Below are 20,667 nucleotides of genomic sequence, written 5' to 3'. Positions count from 1 at the left end.
TGGCCTATACTTTGTTTTAGTGCTATTAATTTATTAGAAAACTAGGTCTTTTATTAAGTTTTGTGTAGATTATGTATCCCCTTATTAAATAGACTGGTAATTGGACCTAGAGGTTTGATTAGATTTAGACTTAATTTATTTAATTATTTAGCAAGACTATTTTATGGGTGGTCCTTTGTAATTATTGCATCATGTCAAGTGGCATAACATGCCTGATTGTTTTTAGGGATGCTAAGATTGTCATTTGGCTATAGGCAGCATCATTCTGATTCCTCCATTATAAATTTTTCATCAACCTTTAATCTGATAGCTTTAGCATCCATTGAGATCCATCTTTTCAATTGGGGTTATACAATTGTTATTTCTGTAATATTTTCATTCTTTTGAATTTATTAGCTAGGATTTTTTTGTATTAAAATTTTTTCCTTATCAGCAATTTGATTCTTTTGAAATTCAATTCCTCCTGAAAAGTCAGGACAAGTGCTTTGTTCCCTCTTTCCCTTTACTTAACACTTCAGTGAGTTATACTATATATATCATAAAGTTTATCCATTGTAACTATAGTTTAATTATTTGTAAAAAAAAAATACAATTGTGAGCTATCATTACTACCCAATTTGGAACATTTCTGTCCCCCAGAACCATTTCCTGATACCTATTTACATTCAATTCCTATGCCTGTGTCCCAAATCCAGCTACCTCTGATCTGTTTTCTGTCTGTAGGTTTGCCTTTCCTACAAATTTCATATAAAGGGTTCATGTAATATGGCTTCTTTAATTTAGAATAATGTTTTTGAGTATCATACATATTGCTCCACATCTAAGTAGTTCATTTCTTTCTGCAGCTAAACAGTATTCTATGGTATGGAACCCTTTTTCCTCCACTGATCATTCAATGGACATTTGGACTATTTCCAGTTTTTGGCTGCTATTAATAATGTTTGTGTATATATGTGGAAATATGCTGGGTTGTATGTTATGTTTAGGTTTTTTAGAAACTATTAACATATTTTTAAAAGTTATTGTACCATTTTACATTCTGTTATGTTTTAGATATGAGATATCCACCAAAAGTTCATGTATGAGATGATGCAAGAAAGTTCATAATGATTGCATTATGAGAACCTAAACCTAATCAGTACATTAATCCACTGATAGGGATTAAGGAGGGGTTAACTGTAGGCAGGTAGGGTGTGGCTGGAGGAAATAGGTCACTGGGGATGTTCCTTTGGGGTATATATAGTTTGTTCCTGATGAGAAAGTTCTCTATGCTTCCTGGTGCCATGTCTTCTGATTTGCTCTGCCAAACCCTTCTGCCATGATGTTATGCCTCATCTCAGACCCAGAGCAATGGAGTTGGCCATGTATGTACTGATACCTCTGAAACTATGAGCACCCAATAAACTTTTATTCCTCTATGTTTTTCTTGTCCGTTCTTTCAGTCATAGCATTGAAAAAGCTGACTTAAACACATTCCCACCAGCAGTATATGAAGGCTTCACTTTCTCTTTTCATCCCTCAGACTTGATATTGTCAGTCTCTTATGACTTCAACTTCACGTTTTTAGATATGAGCATAGAAACCGCTCCGTGTTTATGAGATCCATGTGAATGTTATGGTTTTCCCCATTCTCTCATCTTCAGTCTGTGGATGTTTTTGCTTGTGAAGTGAGTTTCTTGGACACAGCATATTGTTGGGTGTTGTTTTTTAATCCAATCTGCCAGTCCATGTTTTTTGATTGATAAGTTTAGGCCATTTACATTCAAAGTTATTTTGGAAGTATCATTTGTATTTCCAGTCATTTTGGCTTATTTATGGTTTTTCATTTTAATTAGTTTCTCCTTTGATTGACTATTCCTTTAGTGCAGTTCTTCCCTCTGCTGGTTTTCATTTTTATTTATTTTGGTGAGAACGTTCTGTGTGAAGACTTTCTAGTTCTGAATTCTTCTAACTTTTTTTTTTTAAGAAGGTTTTTATTTCATCATCAAATCTGAAGCTTAATTTTGCTGGGTATACCATTCTTGGTTGGCATCCATTTTCTTTAGAGCTTGGTATATATTATTCCAAGACCACCTGGCTTTGAGCATCTGGGTTGAGAAATCAACTAAGATCCGTATTTGTTTCCCTCTAAATGTAATCTGTCTGACCTTTTTCTCTGACAATCTTTAAAATTCTATCCTTATTCTGTTTGGTAGGCATTTTCATAATAATGTGCCTTGGGTCTGTTTTAATTTTGTATATTTGGGGTGCTGTCTGCCTCTTATATTTTCCATTTCATTCTTTAGGTGGGAATTTTTTATTTTATATGTTTAAATTTTTATTTTATTGTAAACAAATGGGATACATGTTGTTTCTCTATTTGTACATGGAGTCAAGGCATACCATTTGTGTAATCATAAATTTACATAGGGCAATGTTGTTTGATTCATTGTTATTTTTTTCCCTTCCCCCCACCCCTCCCACCCCTCTTTTCCCTCTATGCAGTCCTTCCTTTCTCCATTCTTACCACCCTCCTTAATCCTAACCCTAAACCTAATCCTAACCCTAACGCTAACCCCTCCCACCCTCCATTATATGTCCTCATCCGCTTATCAGCGAGATCATTTGTCCTTTAGTTTTTTGAGATTGGCTATCTCACTTAGCATGATATTCTCCAATTTCATCCACTTGCTTGCAAATGCCATAATTTTATTATTCTTTATGGCGGAGTAATATTCCATTGTATATATATGCCACAGTTTCTTTATCCATTCATCAATTGAAGGACATCTAGGTTGGTTCCACAATCTGGCTATGGTGAATTGAGCAGCAGTGAACATTGATGTGGCTGTATCTCTGTAGTATACCGATTTTAAGTCTTTTGGGTATAGGCCAAGGAGTGGGATAGCTGGGTCAAATGGTGGTTCCATCCCAAGCTTTCTGAGGAATCTCCATACTGCTTTCCAGAGTGGCTGCACTAATTTGCAACCCCACCAGCAATGTATGAGTGTACCTTTTCCTCCACATCCTCTCCAACACCTATTGTTGCTTGTGTTCTTGATAATCGCCATTCTAATTGGGGTAGGATGGAATCTTAGGGTAGTTTTGATTTGCATTTCTCTTATTACTAGAGATGTTGAACATTTTTTCATATATCTGTTGATTGCTTGTAGATCTTCTTCTGTGAAGTATCTGTTCATTTCCTTAGCCCATTTGTTGATTGGATTATTTGTATTCTTGGTGTAGAGTTTTTTGAATTCTTTATATATTCTGGAAATTAGTGCTCTATCTGAAGTATGAGTGGCAAAGATATTCTCCCTAGGTGGGAATTTTTTGATATTATTTCATTGAAAAGATTGTGCTTTCCTTTGGTTTGTATCTCGGTGCCTTCATCTATCCCAATAAATGTTAAATTTGGTCTTTTTATGTTATCCCATATTTTTTGGAAGTTCTGTTCATGGTCTCTTAATATCCTTTCTCCATGGTCAACTTTATTTTCAAGATTATATGTTTGTCTTCATTGCCTGAAACTCTGTCTTCCAAGTGGTATAGTCTGTTGGTCATTGAATTTTTAAGTTGGTTTATTGATTCCTTTATTTCAAGGATTTCTGCTTGATTTATTTTCAGAATCTCTATATCTTTATTGAAGTGATCTTACCCTTCCTGTATTTTCTCTCTGATGTCACTCCTTAAGTCACCCTTTACCTCATGGATCAGTTTAACTATGTACATTCTAAACTTTTTCTCTGACATTTCTTCTAATGTAGTGTCAGTGGATTCTATTATTGGAGCATCTTGCTTTTTTGGGGGTGATTTCTTCCCTTGTTGTTTTATGTTGTTTGTGTGTCTACCCAGCTAGCAGTAGGTATCTGAGTCAGCAGTTTCTACTCTGTAGACTTATTATGGCCCTGCAGGTTTCTAGTACCCTGTCATGAAGGGAGAGACAAATGATAATAGCAACCAATGCAAACATACAGCCTTAAACCAAATAGCTTCTGCTAATACATCTACAGTTTTGTCACAATAAACAGAAATGATATGTACAGTTATTGCCTAAAATAAAAACAGTGAAGTTTGCTGGATTTTACAATTTTGAGTGGTGGACAAGAGGAGAACAGAAGTGGTGTAGATTGGGATGGTTATGAGTAAGGAGGATAGAAGTTAAAGGTAAAAAATTAAAGGAAGAGAAGAGAGAGCAATAGAGGTTGGCTGTCAACAGGAGTAAAAGAAAGAGAATCAAGGGAAATGTATAAGTGAGAGAAGTAAAAATTAAAAATTAGAAAAAGAAAAAAGAAAAAAAAGGAAAGAAAAACAGTAAAAATAAGAGAGTAGAAACAGAATCAAAATATACTTATCAGGCTTCCTAGTCCTCAATAAACTGATCCATGAAAAATAATTGGTTTCAATAATGGTAGAAATGTGAGGGGGAAAAAAAAGAAAGAAAAAATTTTAAAAAAGGAAGAAATGTTGATGAAAAGTTGGGGAATGGTTTCTGTTGGAGACTGAAAGGTTTTCAGCTTCCATTCTTCTCCCTAGTGTGGAGTATGATGTTTGCTCCACTCTCAGGATGAAGTTCCTAGGGTGAGAGGATTAATCCTGGAGGTGGAGGTGGGATTTAGGCTTAGGCAGGCTCCAGTCTCTTTACTGAATGCCATTTGGCCTGGAGATTTTAAATTGGTGTACCTCCAGGGCCCTGCAATTGCCAGTCTATGCTGGAAGGCTGTAATGCAAGGATCTCCTTTCGGTTCCTCTCATTGGTGGTGTAGGAGCCAATTCTTAGTTCACTATGTCACCTATAGAACCCACCATTCCTGGTCTCAGGTTCATTCTCCAAACTTAACTCTTCTGCCCCTGCCCTTTCAAACCTGGCCAGGAGCTTTTCTTCCAACAGGTCCATCAAGCAGCCAGATTGGAATAGGGAGGAAAGCCAGATGGGTTTCCATAATCAGATGTCCCCTTTATAAACCTGTCTCCAAGCCTGCTTTTCTCCTGATCACTTAGGCCCACTCTCTGTCATGATGTCTGTCTCAGTCCACTATCTTTCTGTCCTCCACCTTATCCCCCCCATTTCCCGCTACACATTCCAAAGTTCCTCCATTCTTCCCTAACCACCCCCCCAATTATGTATTATCATCCACTTATCAGGTAATACATTTGGCCTTTGACTTTTTGGGATTGGCTTATTTCACTTAGCATGATATTCTCCAACTCCATCTATTTACCTGCAAATGCCATAATTTTATTATTCTTTATGGCTGAATCATATCCCATTGTGTATACATACCACAGTTTCTTTATCCACTGAATCTTAACTACATTTATGTTGACAGAATTCATGGTAGCAAAATTGTGTTGTTTCAGATTTCTAATATTTCCTATCAGAGTCTCTAGAGTGTTTCATACTTTTCATCAGATCTTGAGATATATTCTAGTCAGGGTAGGAAGGGGGATGTAGTATGCTGACAATTTAGCCTGCACAGGTTCTGCAGTTCTAAGAACTGTATAGATCTCTAATGAAACAGGAAAGGAAAGGAATGGGTGCTGACGAGGCAGCTCATGGATGAACCTGCAGTGAGCCTCCATACTGTTGAACCTTTAAATGTGAACAGAGTGCTAACAGAAGTGATAGAATCAGCCAACTGAAATAAAATGTAAAATTGAACCCAAAGAAGTAAACAATTTGACTTTTGCCAATGGAAGCAAATAGAAGTATTTCATACAAGGGAAGTTACTGATTCTGACTCTTCCAGAATTTCTACTTACCTATTCTCTTATTGGAATTGAGAACTGCTTGTATCATTTCCCATTGTTTCAAATACAAAATTAATGTGTGCTTTTCTGTCAGTCGAAAATCCAAAGTTCAGTAATTAATAATATGTTATCTAAAAGTAAATTGAACATGATTGAAATTCTCAGAGAGATCTTAGGATTCTCTTACATGGACAGTCTCATAAATGGTCAGATCTGTGAATGACCTTAGATAAAATGATTACAATAGTCTTTGGATACAATATCACTTAAAATGTCCTATGTTTATTATTGTTGATAATTTTGTATTATGATTATTGTTATTTCTTTTGGTATATTGTAGAACTTACCAATGCCATTTCACATCCTATCTGCACCTCTAAGGAAACACCACATTTTGGAGTCACTTCAGGATTTTGAGAAAAATAAATTATATATATGTATATACACATATGTATATATATTTATATAAAATATTGAATACAAGTGATAATTAAAGCCATAATAGGGCAATTTTACATTCATTCATGTACAAGATATTCTCTTGAAAAATATTTTCCAGTCCTGTAGTCTGCTAGAATTATATCAGTTATGCCTAAACTATATACTGGGAACCATTTGTACTCAAGGAAGAATGGAAATGTTTTCTACTTTATAGACTTCTATCCATCCTTTCATAGCCTTCTTAAAAAGTTCTGTCTCCAGAACTTGCTGCCTCACTTATTTCCAGTTATTACTTAAAGTTATCATCATAATTAGAAAAACCTCTTTTATAACATATAAAATAGCACCCCCTTTGGTCAATATCTCAGTCTCTGTCTCATTATATTTAGCATTATAACTTCTATACCAGGATGCTTTTTGTGTTTCAGGGTATTGCCATAGTTTGGATATTTAATGTCCCCCAAGGTCTGTGTGTTAAGGGGTTGGTCCCCTGGATGGTGCTGTTGGGAGGTAAGAGTGTCTTTAAGAAGTCCTTAGGTTATTAGGGATGTTTCCTCTTTGGGGATAGTGGGACCTCCCTCTAGTTTTCTTCTGGCTCATAAGGTGAGCAGTGTTTTTCATTACTGAATCCTGCCATGATGTGCTACCCTCACAATCTTGGACTGGAATTCCAGACCTATGAGCCAAAATAAATCTTTTCTCTGTATTAGTTAAATACCTCAGGTGTTTTGTTATAGTGATTGGCTACCACAGATATGCTGTTTAAATTTCTGCTAAAATAGGACCTGTAAAAAGGATACTGCTCAGGGCAAAAATATGAATGAATGAAATTAACTGTTTTTCTTCCTAGAATTGATATATTATATATTTTTTATTTTGTGTCTTAATTAGAGTGATAGTTTTATAAGGACAGAAACTTTTTCTCTCTTATTCACTGTTATATCCCTAGTGCATATAGAAGAACCTGGAACATACGGGGCATTTGATATCTAAGGCATTAAATAAAATACAAACTCATTATGTAACTGCCTCTAATTACTATTTTGTGACTTTTAGAACTATCCTATTGAGAGATACCTATTTATAATGTTATAATCCTTTGATTAGAAACATATTTTGTATTTGTGAATTTATAATAGAGTAGCTGTTTGGGTTTCCCTCCCTTCCACATTTTGATGAAGAGAAAATATCATCATTCTTTATGTGGCAGTAGATTTCTAGGTATTACTATTGAGTTCTCTTGCCTATAGGGAAAAACAGCATTTTCATTAGAGGCCCTGCTTCTGAGCTTATAGGAATTAGTAATTACCTGGTGTCTGGGATATTTTAAATACTTTCAGGTGAGGATTTGAAGACCGAGAATAAATTCTTAAAAGTCTATGGATGAGAGTATCTCTGACTCAGTCCTCAGGAGAGCTTGTAGGATTCCAAATTCATGTCTTAAATCCACAATAACAACTACATTCCATCTAATTTATCTTTATAGTCAGAGCATGTAAATAGGCATTTAGAGGAAATTATTACAGCAATTGTTTTTGCTAGTAAGGCTAACAGTACTCTGGCAATTTCTCTTAAGGTAGTTTCTGTATCTTTTTGATTTACTATATGTGACTAGAATTTCTGGGGTATTATAGTACATTTAATTTGTAACTCACACTACAAGTATATGTTAATATGAATTTTTGCAGAGGAAGGAGGAAAATTGTATTCAGTTAGAAGATAAAGAACAGCTGTAAAATGAGATTAGTTATACTATATGCTCCAGTAGATGTAATTCATATTAACTTATTATTTGGTTTACAGCAGCATTAGTTTTCTATAAAGATTTTTTTCTTTAATAATTTAAGGTCTTGCCCCTGAAGTAGTATTTTACTGCAGTAAAGTATAAACAACATAAAATTTGCTATCTTAATCATTGTAAGTGTACAGTTTAGTGGTATTAAATATATTTATAATGTCCAAACATCATCATCATGCATTCCCATAATTCTCTTCATCTTGTAAAATTATATGTAACTCCATACCCATCAAGCAGTAACTCCTTAATTTTCCCTACTCCAAACTCCTTAGCAACCACCATTCTACTTCCTAGCTCTGTGATTTAACTATTCCTATCATCTGTGGAGTCATACCAAGTATTTGTTCTTTTTTGACTCACTTATTTCTCATTGCAAAGTGTTCTTAAGGTTCCCGTTGTAGCATATATTAGAGTTTGATTATCTTTAAGGATGCATAATATTCCATTGTATGTTCACACCACATTTTGCCTATCTGTCCATGAGTACTTGGGATGCTTCTATCTTTTAGCTATTGTAAATAATGGTGCTATCAACATGGGTGTTAGTCAGCTTTTCATTGCCATGACAAGATACCTGAGAGAAACAAAGGAGGAAAGACATTTATTTTGGCTCATGGTTTCAGAGATTTCAGTCCATGGTCAATTGTTTCTTCACCTGTGGTAAGGTGGAAGGGCATGGTGAATCAAAGCTGTTTACCACATAGTGGCTCCAAGCAGAGAGAGGAGGGGGATGGGGACAAAATAAATACTTTAAAGTCACACCTTAGTGACCTACTTCCTCCAATTAGGCCCCACTTCTACAGCTCACACCACTTCCCATTAACACCATCAGCTGGGATTAAGCCTTTAACACATGAGCATTTGGGATATATTCCAGATCCAGATTATAATGGCATGCAAATATTATTTGAGGTCCTACTTTCAGTTGTTTTGCACATATATTGAGATGTAGAATTGCTGGAGCATATGGGAATTAATTTTTTTTTTTGAGGAACTATCATACTGTTTTCTGTAATAGCTATACCATTTTACATTCCCATCAATAGCACAAGGGTTTCAATTTCTTGCTATTTTCTGTTTTTTTTTTAATTTAGTATTTTTTAAATTAAAATCTTTTTTATTTTTACAGAGAGCTTTTTTGAGACATCTTAATGGGTGTGAGGTGGTATCTCATTTTAGTTTTGTCTTGCACAATGTACCACTCTTGGTAATATTTATAAAGCATGGGTGTATGCACGTACATGCACGCAAACACAGCTTTCTCTATTAAAAGCAGGGAAAAACTTTTATTGGAAAATAGTTTACAAGTATACAAAAGAGAATAATGAACATGTATCCACCACTTAGTTCAGTAATTATCAATTCATGGATAATTTTTTTTCTAATTATATCTCCTTATTTCATCTCCCCTTTTCAGATAATTTTGAAGTAAATCTCAAATATCTTATTCCTTTATTTATAATAAGGATATCTAACCTATAGGAACAATACTACATCACACCTAAAATGAAGTTTCTTGATTTCAACAAATATCCATTCATTTTTCATTTTCCTATTTTATAATTTTTAAGTAGTTTTTTCTTGAATTGATTATATATATATATATATATATCCATACCTTGTGATTGGTTGATATATTATAAGTATATGTAGTCCTCTATTAATATTTAACTCTTCTTTAATCACACTTGATAATGTTTGTGATTTTCAGTGTAACAATCTTAATATTTTCCAGTACTTTCCTAGATACCTTATACTTTAACCAGATTGTAATCTCATTTAAATTAGATTATAATGCCATTTCTAACTATTGCTGGTACAGAAAATATATTCACTTGACTTCAGCATATTGATCTTGTTTCCTGCAAACTTACTATGTGCACTAATTTAAAAAATTGTGGCTTAAGATTCTTTCATTTTTACCACATGTCTTCTTAAGTAATAAGAAATATATTTCTCTTATTATAGTATCTTTGATTAATTTTTATTGCTTTATTACATTGCTTAGAACTCCAGTAAAATGTTGAAGTCAATGATAGTTGTAATGGCAATGTGTGAAGTAAATGTCTTATTCTTGACCTCAGAAGGAAAGTTTCAACTTTCACTACTTGGTGTTTTATTTACTTTAGGGTTTTGGTTGAAAGTTTTTATCAGATTAAGAAATTTTCCTTCTGTGTTTAGTTTGCTATTTTTCTTTTTTTAAGGAATGATGGCTAAATTTTATGAACCATTATTTTCTACTTTATTCGGTTAATGTGGTAACTCATATTGCTTTATTTTAAAATATTGAATCCCATTTATATATTGATAGATTTGATAATACTTGGGTTAGGATTTTTACGTATAGAATGTTCTTTTATTTTCTTGAGTTTTTTGTCAGGTTTTAGTACTAAGATTTTGCTGAGCTATCATAAAACAAATTGGAAAATGTTCCTTCTTTTACTGTTTCTTGGAAGAGTATATAATTGGTATTTTTTTAAAAATTTATAATTTACCAGTAAAGTTGTCTGGATTAATGTTTTCTTTCTTTGTGTAGGAATTTGATCTTATTCATATATTCTTATTTTTAAGTAACTCTTAACTGTCATATCCTTTCATCTATAGATATGGATATCTAAAACACAGGACTTGATAACAACTAAAATATGAGCAATTTTTTAATAACAAATATCTCATTAGGTCACATTTTCCTAATTGTGCTATGATTGCATACTATTTTTTATTGGAATTGAGATGCAAATAAGGTATGTCCAATAATTCAATAGCATGGAATTATTCATAATATCCTCCTAGTAGTTTTAAACATCTTTTCATTTCTCCATTCCTGATATTTGTAATTTTTGTTTGTTTTCTTTTTTCTCTTGGCTGCTTTTGCCAGGAATTATGAAGTGATAAGATAGATATCTTATACTAGCAATGCCTTTGGTTTAAGACTACTTCTTCTTTTATAGCACAGTCAAGCTGGTTGTCTTTTAATTTTTACGTGTTATGTCTTTGTCTATGTTCTTATTTTCTGTTTTCCTGTGCCCTTAGAGTTTACATATATGTCTTATGACTACCATGTGGAGTTTGTAAAATTCAATGTGTATCTTTTAATGGGGCCATTTATATTATTTCAACAATGCATGATAAAATTATAGGACTGTCCAAACATAATATCATCACTCAAAGAGATAGTAGTCCAAAGCCCTATCCTCTGAAGACTCCATAGCCAGTTGAATGCTAGCTGTGCAAATGGCTTTCCTTCTCTAAGCACAGGATTCTGCATTTGGGTCTTGTTTGAATAAAGTGAAATAGCATGCATAATATACATTGTGCATAGTAGACGTTTAATATAGCCTGATTATTATTGTTACTCTTGGTTGCTTTCCTGATCCCATGTAAAAGACTAAGAAGGCTAGGTGGGGGATATAGGTGGGTAGTTTCCATCCCCCATGGATATTTCCTTTCCCCTATGTAAGTTTGATTTGATATGACCCCAGAAGGCTGAACTGTAGTTCAGTAATTTTTTTTTCCTGAACAGAATGCTCTGGCATACTTAATAATGCTTCCTTTTGCCTTGGAGGTATAAGGGGATTTTCCTACTAGTGAGGACCCAGTAGAGTACTGAAGGTAAAACTCACAAAATATGACCCTCTTCCCCATGAAGGTCTTTCCAAGATCTCTCAGGCTTGTCCACACCAAGCCTCCAGCAATTTGTCAGTTATAGTTTAGGCTTTTCTCCCCTGAGTCCCACAGAAGATTTTTGCTTGTAAGTTTATGCTGTGTTAAGTTTTGATTCTCTATATAAACCTGTCTCTGATTTTTGGGAAAGTTGTTTTTCCTGTCACCTCACTTTTCTGATGGATCTAAGAAGAGTTGTGAATTTTAGCTTTTTACTCGTTAGGGTGTGTCATGACTCCATGTATCATTAACTTAGTTTCCCTGAACTAGGGCAGTGAGTCAGATTAGAAATATTATAGGTATGAGAAATTTAAGAAATAAAGACAAGACATGGAAATAAGTGAAACAGCGGGATCTGATGGGGACCATCTCTGATGGAGGCTGGATCCAACAACAAAATGGAGCCCTCACGCTTTATTTAAATTGGTGGGAACACCAATGGGATTCATTGTGAAGAACTTCCTGAGGAAAACAGGAGGAAGATTGGAAAAACAACTTGGTTGGGGCTTAGCAGGTTACACCCACCTCCTCTATCTCAGGACAGCTGGGATTTGAAGTCAAGGCTTTTGAACTAATAAGTTCCATGACAATAGAACTTCCCCTATCAACAGGAATCACTGTGCAAATGGATATTCCCTGGGCACCCTCCCACCACAGAGTTCCCCAAAGCATGTTTTCTCTGTCCAGGATTTCACATAGTTTGAAGCAATGATTATCAATCATTTGCCTATGACAAGGGCAAAGACTTCTAAGCTTAATACATGCCAAATTACTAATTGGAAGGTCCTATTAGGCATATTTTAAGTCCCTGTCTGCTAACTTGGTTTTCTGAATCTTTTGATGTCTTTTTATATCCTGTTATTTCTCTCTTTTTATTTTTGGATCCCAATTATCTGTTTTCCTATATGTCAAGTTTTCCTTAAATCCTAGACATTATAAAAATTTCAAAAATAATTAAAGTCTTGTGTGAAGATATTCTCCTTCAGATAGGATTTATGATTATTTTAGCAGATTGGTAGGGGACATTCACAATTCTGGATTATCTTAATTCAGACAGGATTTGTATTTCAAAATGGGGCCTTAATTCCTATTTGGCTATTTATTCTTTATTCTTAGGGTTTATGTTTTCAGTGATCCAAACATAATTCAGCCAGTTTAACAGGCCATTGTTCTTTATTTCTAGTTCTTTTTTCCCCCTACTCTTCCCAAGGCCATGAAACTCCAGTGTTTATTCAACATCCTCATGAGCTTTTCAGAAGTTGTTCTCACTTTCCATCCTCTTAACTGCTTGTCAGATACCAATAGGGAAAATAACCTCAAATGGCAGACTCATCTGTCTGGATTTCCTTCCTACACAGAGTTTCAGACTTGTAGTTTTTTTCTGTGTCTTGTTTGGTCTCCTATGCCTTAAAGCTTTTTTTTTTTCTTTAAACTTTCTACTTTTTCCACTTGATTTTAGAAGGAGGTTTGTTTTTGAGCTACCTAATCTCCCAGATTGCCTTGCAATATTGTATTTAGGATCTTTGTGCCATTTCCTCTGCTTAGAAAAAACTACTTCCCTAGTACTAGTATATTATTTATTTCCCAGTATATAATTTACTCATGCTTTACATCAGGTGCACTTTCTCAGAGAGGCTTTCTTTGCCTTCCTGACTAGAATAGGTCCTGTTGTATTCTCTAATAGCACTATCTACAATGCCTTTGTTTTACTTATAGTTTATAATTGTATATTCATTTGTATTGCCATTTTATTTAATGCTTGTTTTCTCAGTGGAATTCAGGATCCTTTTTTGTGGGGAGGTATCAGGGATTGAACTCGGAGGCACTCAACCACTGAGCCACATCCCTAGCTCTATTTTGTATTTTATTTAGAGACAGGGTCTCACTGAGTTGCTTAGTGCCTTGCTATTTCTGAGACTGGCTTTGAACCCGAGATCTCCTGCCTCAACCTCTCCAACTGCTGGAATTACAGGGGTACACCACCAGGCCCGGTGAATTCAAGGTTCTTAAGAAGGAAGATCATGTCTATTTTTTTTTTCTCATTATAGCCCCAAGTTATGACATAAAGGGAATATTTATTACCTTGTGATACATTTCTTTATAATTAAATGTATGGGTAGAACATTGAAGGACTGAGATTCTCATTGTTTGAAAATGTCAGAAAGGAAGGAGAAGATACCATTTGCGTGGGTCCTCAGAAGGTAGAAAGGGCATAATTTACTTATTTTTATTTTTACAATATTATTATAAGATATTTCTGACACATTAAAAGCATAAGGAGTTTGTAATGTACCTAAATATACTTACCACTCCAATTAAGTAATAGACAATTTATATTTATAAAAATTGTATAGTCTACTAAGATGCAAACATACCTGCTGTCTATGCAGTGATTACTTTGGGTTTTAGATTAAAATAATTTGTTTTTGTTTATTATTAATTTGTTTACTGAAGGAATTTTTTCTTTAAACTCTCAGATGATACAGCAGTGTTCGAGTTGATACAGCTAGTTCCACCAGGTACTGTATGACTTTTTTGGTAAAGTACTTGATATGGGAAATCATTTCAATGAAGTATTTTTTAAAAATCTCATCTTTTCTTAATTGGTTCACTATGTATAAAATGTCAGTGGGCCAAAATAATATATAGAGAAAGATAGACATAAATGGTACTTGATTACATTGTTCTGAACTTGGATAAATATCAATAATTAGAAATGGAATGTAACCTGGTAAGATTCTAGGATATTTTGTGTCAGTCATATTAATTGATTATGTTTTTGAGATTTTTCTAAAATATGTTTTTTTTTTGATAGTCAATTAACCCTATTTTTGTTTGTTGATTATTATTGAGAATAGAGGGAAATATATCCTTAGTTATATAGTAAACATAGATCCCTGAAGAAGTAGTCCATTAAAATATAGATGTTAGTTTTGTTTCTGATTCTGAGAAGAAATCTGTATAATCAAATTCTTATTTTATGTGAAAATCAGAGAGCTGTATATTATTTAATGGTAGTAACCTGAAGAGTTTAAATGTTACATATATACCTAATTCGGGTATTCACAAATTCTATCAAATATCTCAATTATTTTTAAACATATACACAGAAAGGGAAAAGATGGGAGACAAAAATTGTAGAGATGGTAATTATATTTTAGATGTGTAAGTGTCATACCAACTTTTTGTTTTCAAATAGATTTTTTTTCTAGGAACAAGTAGGTACTCACCAAGTTTATGTGACTATCCCCATTTTCTTCAAATGTGGGAGGTGCAAAGAAATACTAATATCTAGTATATTTCTGAAATTGAAAACAGGTAAAAATATTTAATATGTCTTTAATTTTTCTTTCATAGAAGATAAATATGGTCCTGGAGCAGGTATCTAATAAGACATCAGGCAATATATATATATATTATACTTGATGATTTGGTTTCTAAATAGAATATTTTGTTATAATTTGAATCATAGGATATCTTTCTTGTAGTGGGTGAAACACTGTCTACATATGATGAAAATACACGAGATTTCATGTTCCCGGGTCCAAACCAAATTTCTGGACACCATGATTCAAACCGCCAGGTTACCATGAGGAGGATTTCTGGTCTACGAGTAAGTGCTAACTGAATCAGTTTTGATATATATGTATAATGCATTAATTTTACAAAATAAATAGAAGACTAGTAGAATAGAGGAAAGGGAATGAGGGAGAAAAGAAAGGAGAGAAGAGGGGAAGGCAGTGCAGATGACTGAAGTGTATCCAATACATGTTGTACAGTTATGTCAAAGGGAGCACCAATATTATGTGTTGCTATAATGCACTAATAAAAATTAGAAAAGAACAAACATATAGCCTATACCATCTTAAATGTGAAGAACTAATTCAAAGTCTAATTTTGTTTAACCTTATTTTTTTATAAAATTGTTATTTTAAACATCATGAAGTATAATAAAAATAATTTAACAAAACTTAGACTTGTATCCTTATATTTCCAAGTGTTTATATTACTTTATATTCTTCTGATCTCTACTCCCCTCCCACTATCCCCATTCCTTCTGTCTCCCTTTCTTGTATTTTTCTCTCTAATAAGTGATCAACAAACTTTTGAAAATATACCCAATCTCATTAGCATTCAGAGAAATCCAAATTAAAACAACCATGAGTTTATTCTTATAGCTATAAGATTGGCAAAATTAATAAATCTGATATCAGAAGTATAAAAAATTGGAAACTTTTGTGTTGTGCTATGCCCTGAATATTGAACAAATCAGAATTCAGAATTATGTAATAAAGACAAGGATTCTCATAGCATATAACCTTCTAGGTTTATATCTTAAATATACAAGAGCATTCTTAAGAATTTTCACCTGTATTGTTCATGATAGTGAAAAATGGAAATAATTAAAATGTCTATTCATAGGAATTTGGATAGATTAATTGCAAAATGTTCATAAAATGGAAATATATATTCATACACATAAAATTAAAAACTGGGTTAAATCACAGCTTACCCTCCTGTCCTTTCCTATAACTTCCTTTAAGTTCTGTTGGATGATTTAAAAATATTTTTATCACTGAAAATAAGTCTATACAGAAACTGAGAGAAGAAGCATACTGTTCAAATGAGGATAAAAGAAATTGTTTGGCTTGAAATTATTTGGACTGATATTTTTTGTACTAATTTTTTACTAGTCTGAAAAAGGAAAGCTGGGTGATATATGAGCCAATATAATGAATTAAGTAATATTTTCTGTAAGTCTAGGTTTATGATATGCTTTATCCAAAGAAATGTCAACATCACCTTACTGAAAGCATAAAAGTTGATCTATGAGCAAGTCTATGAATATATGCATCCTTTGGGATATTTTCAGTGTCTGTTAGCCAGCTTCTGTACTATAACAGTCTTAAACAGTGTTTCTAAAACCATGGTGAAATCCACAAGGAAAAAAATCAGTATATTGCAAATTTATGATCTCTTCAAAGTAATTATTATACCAATATAGTAATATAAACTTAAGCATATAGACTAATAACATGGATTTATCTTTCCTCACTTAATTCAAGTTACTTTTGCATATATTTGGAAGTTGTTGTATTACTAAGGCAAAAAGTATATAAAAATTAGGACTCTAATAATGGCAATGTAAAGTTTGACAGTTCTTCCTTCCACATAAAATAAACATAAAACTGAACAAAATTGTTGCCAACAACTTCAAGGCACAGAAAACTAACAAGTAGGACATTTTCATGCTGGAAAAACTGTTAAAGTCTTAGGTAAAAATGGCAGGAGTTTGTGGCCTTCTTGCCTGGGATACTCATATACATTGCTTGTCAGTGAGAACTATAAATTCCCTGTCTAGGGATGAGCACAAAACCCAGCAGTTTTGCTGCCAGAGGGATTGGAATAAATTTTGGTCAATGAGATTATTAGAATGGTGTTGTCAACTAAGCATGGTGAATTCAGTTGGGAGCAGATGAAGGAACTCCACAGCTTTGTAGGCCACTTGCAATTCTAATTGAGGAGCACTGCACACCTTTAGGAAGTTAACAGGGAGATCCTAGAAACAAGGAACCAATAAGAGGCTGGCTGTGAAACTCCAGTTGTACAGGGGAGACAGTAGAACAACACATGTAAGCCAAGGGAAACTGGCTGTTCCTTTGAATGCATTCCCTAACCTACATATAGAAAACCAACAGAGGGTGAAAGCCTGTGGGTTCTTTGGATGACTACCACTTACTTATGCATATGCAGTTAAGACTCCTAGAAAGGGTATAAAAATATAAAAAGGTACATTTATAAACAGTAACATGACAGTTATAAATCCAGCCACATCAATAATTATACTTAAGTAAGAAATAAAAAATGTCCCAATCCATAGTTAATTGCCCTTGCAGGCACCATGCATCCTTTTTCAGAATTCTTGTGATTCTGCACCATTGTCTGTGAGACCCAGGTTGTTCCTCTGAACTCATCAATGTGGCTAGGATTTTAATCTGGGGTCTTAAGGCCACCTCTGGGATTAAATCCGGGCACTGTCATGAACTATTTTAGAAACCTTGGGCTAAGCACTGTAACATGTAGGTGTTATTGGATTCTTGGGTGGACTAAGATAACCTTGTAAATGGTTATAGCAGAGTCTGGCACATAGAAAACTCTTAATGAATTTTAGTTATGGAGATGATAGCTATGGATATCATGGCAATAGTGATGATACAGTGGTAATGATAATCATGATATCTTTTCCCTAAACTGTACTCCATAAAAAAAGAATCTGTGATTTTCCCATTTTTAAGTTTTAACTTACCACTTTCTCTTGTATTAGGTACTTAATAAATGCCTCTAAATTGAACTGAATGAATGCATTGCACTTTGTTGTAGACTTCATAGAGGATATGACATTTGACATAGTATAATGTTTCATTTTGTTCATTATTTTGGCTATGTAATGGTGACCAGTTGTTTGAAAAAACACTATTCTATATATTACTGTAAAGACATTTGGTATATGTGACTTGTATTTATAATCAGTGGACTTTAAATAAAGGATATTACTTTTGATAATGTGGGTGGGTTTTATTCAATCAGTTGAAGACCTGCAGAGTAAAAACTGGTTTTTTTGAAGGAGGGATTCTGTCTCAAGACTATAACAAAAATAATACCTGAATTTCTACTCTGCCAGTCTGCCCTACAAATGGCACACCGAAGATTGCACATCACCTTTTTCATCTTGTCAACCTTCCCTATAAATTTTGGATTTGCTGTCTCCCACAATTGCATGAACTAATTTCTTAAGATACATCAGTTTCTCTTTCTCTTTATCTCTCTATGAATTATACATATATATAGTCCTTGTGTTAGTTAGCTTTTCATCACTGAGTTCAAAATATCTGCCAAGAACAACTTAGAAGAGCAAATGTTTAAAGTTTATTTTGGCTCATGATTTCAGAGGTCTCAGTTCATGGTCATTAGACTCCATTGCTCTGGCCTGAGGTGAGGCAGAACATTGTGGTAGAAGGGTGTGGCTTAAGAAAGATGCTCAGTTTCTGGCAGCCAGGAAGCAGATACCCAGAGAGAAGATAAACCCTTCCAGGGCTCATTGCCAGTGACCTAATTCCTCCAACTAGATGCTACCTCCCTAGGCATCAATGAATTAATCCTCATGATCTCATCTATTCCCCAAAGCCCTGCATCTAAGCACATGAGAGTTTGTGGGGACAGTCTAGATTCCAACCATAATAGTTATTTTAGTTCCATTTTTCTAGAGCTACTGATAGAACTGGCTTTGAAAGATCAGTAAAAAATAATGCTAAAATATCAATTGAGTACTTTATATGTGACCAGCAATCTAATAAATCACAATCCAGGCAGTGATAATATAAGATACAGTCATTCACTGCATGGTAATATTTCAGTCAATGACAGACAGCATACACAATGTTGGCCATACCATATTACTAGGTGTGTAGTAGGTCATATCTTCCAGGTTTGTGTAAGTACACTGTTATTTTTCACTCTATAAAATTGCCTAATGCACATTTCTGAGAATGAAGCACCATCATAGTTGCAAATTGACTATGTATCCATAAAGTCTTTGTTACTCTTGTCTTCCGAAGACAGAACTAGTCCCACTCCTATTAAGTCATTGAACCTGGTGACTAAGAGATATAATATGGTGGAGTAATTGGAGTGTTGGACTTTGAGACCAGCTCATTAAATGCACTGGGACCTCCTCCTTGCTGTCTTGGATCACCCACTCTGGTGGAAGCCAACTGTGGTATGCAAGGATACTCAAGCAGCTCTATGGATAAGACAGAAGCTGAAAGGACTTTGTTAGAGTGTTTGAAAACCTGAGGGTCCTTGAAGAAACTGTCAGATAAGCATTTGCAGGAAAGTGAGGAAAATGTTATTTTAAACTAACAAAAAAAGGAATTCTTGTTTTGTAATGACACAACATTTAACAACACATTTGTCACCTGAAATAATGTGTTATGTGTTAAAGGTATTTAATGAGATAGGTATCTTTCCAAAGAGGGTTTTATACAGACTGTTAGAAGGGTTTCCTGGTTTTCTTTTTGCTTTTTAAAGCATAATATGAGAGAGGAGAGAGAGAAGCAAAAGGAAAAGCTGTTTTTTAAAAAAATGTAATTTAATGTTTCCAGTGATTTCACTAACTTTCTCACTGGAAGACAATACTAAAATTAAGAACTGACTGCTGAGTAGAAATTATTTCAGGCCACTTTCAGAAAAATATGTTCTAGTAATAAATCTGAAGGTGTCATTGTTAAAATCCATAATTAAAACTCCAGAAAGATCCAGCATATTGCCTTAGAAAATCACTTAATCAAACACAGATTTTGTTCTATTTTTTTAAAACTCTTCCTTTATTTTGGATTAATACTGCCTATTAGAGAAAATATTTGACCTTTGACCTTCAGAGTCTGGCTTATTTCACTTAGCATGATAGTCTCCAGTTCCGTCCATTTATGAGCAAATGCAGTAATGTAATTTTTTCTTTATGGCTGAGTAATACTCCATTATGTATATATACCATGTTTCCTTTATACATTCATCTGTTTAAGGACAACCTAGGTTTGTTCCATAGCTTGGCTGTTGTGAATTGTGCTGCTATAAACACTGATGTGGCTGCCTCAGTGTAGTATGCTGATTTTAAATCCTTTGGATATATACCAAGGGATGGGATAGCTGCATCATATGGTGGTTCCATTCAGTGTTTTGAGAAATCTCCATACTGTTTTCCAGAGTAGTTGCACTAATTTTCAGTCCCACCCACATCCTTGCCAACATTTATTGTTATTTGTATTATTAATAATTGCCACTTTGGAATGAGATGAAATCTCAATGCAGTTTTAATTAGCATTTCCCTATTCTAGAATGTTGAACTTTAAAAAATATATTTGTTGACTATTTGTATTTCTTTTGAGAAGTATCTGTTTAGTTTTTTTGCCCACTTATTTATTGGGCTATTTGATTTTTTGGTGTTAAGTTTTTTGAGTTCTTTGTATATTCTGGAT

General features: G+C 33.9%; 1 protein-coding gene across 2 annotated transcripts in view; it reads left to right on the top strand.

Annotated features, from left to right (window-relative positions):
- Positions 1-20,667, top strand: part of SPATA6 (spermatogenesis associated 6) — a 129,338-nt gene that overhangs the window by 26,464 nt on the left and 82,207 nt on the right. For both annotated transcript variants that reach the window (XM_079131065.1, XM_079131064.1), the window contains exons 4-5: positions 14,110-14,151; positions 15,121-15,245. In XM_079131065.1, coding sequence (XP_078987191.1) covers positions 14,110-14,151; positions 15,121-15,245 — 167 coding nt within the window. The remainder of the gene's footprint in view (positions 1-14,109; positions 14,152-15,120; positions 15,246-20,667) is intronic.

This window comes from Sciurus vulgaris, assembly GCF_902686455.1.
Source record: "Sciurus vulgaris genome assembly, chromosome: 1".
NCBI lineage: Eukaryota > Metazoa > Chordata > Mammalia > Rodentia > Sciuridae > Sciurus > Sciurus vulgaris.
Note: the sequence above shows the minus strand (reverse complement) of the source record. Positions and strands in the feature narration are given on the sequence as shown.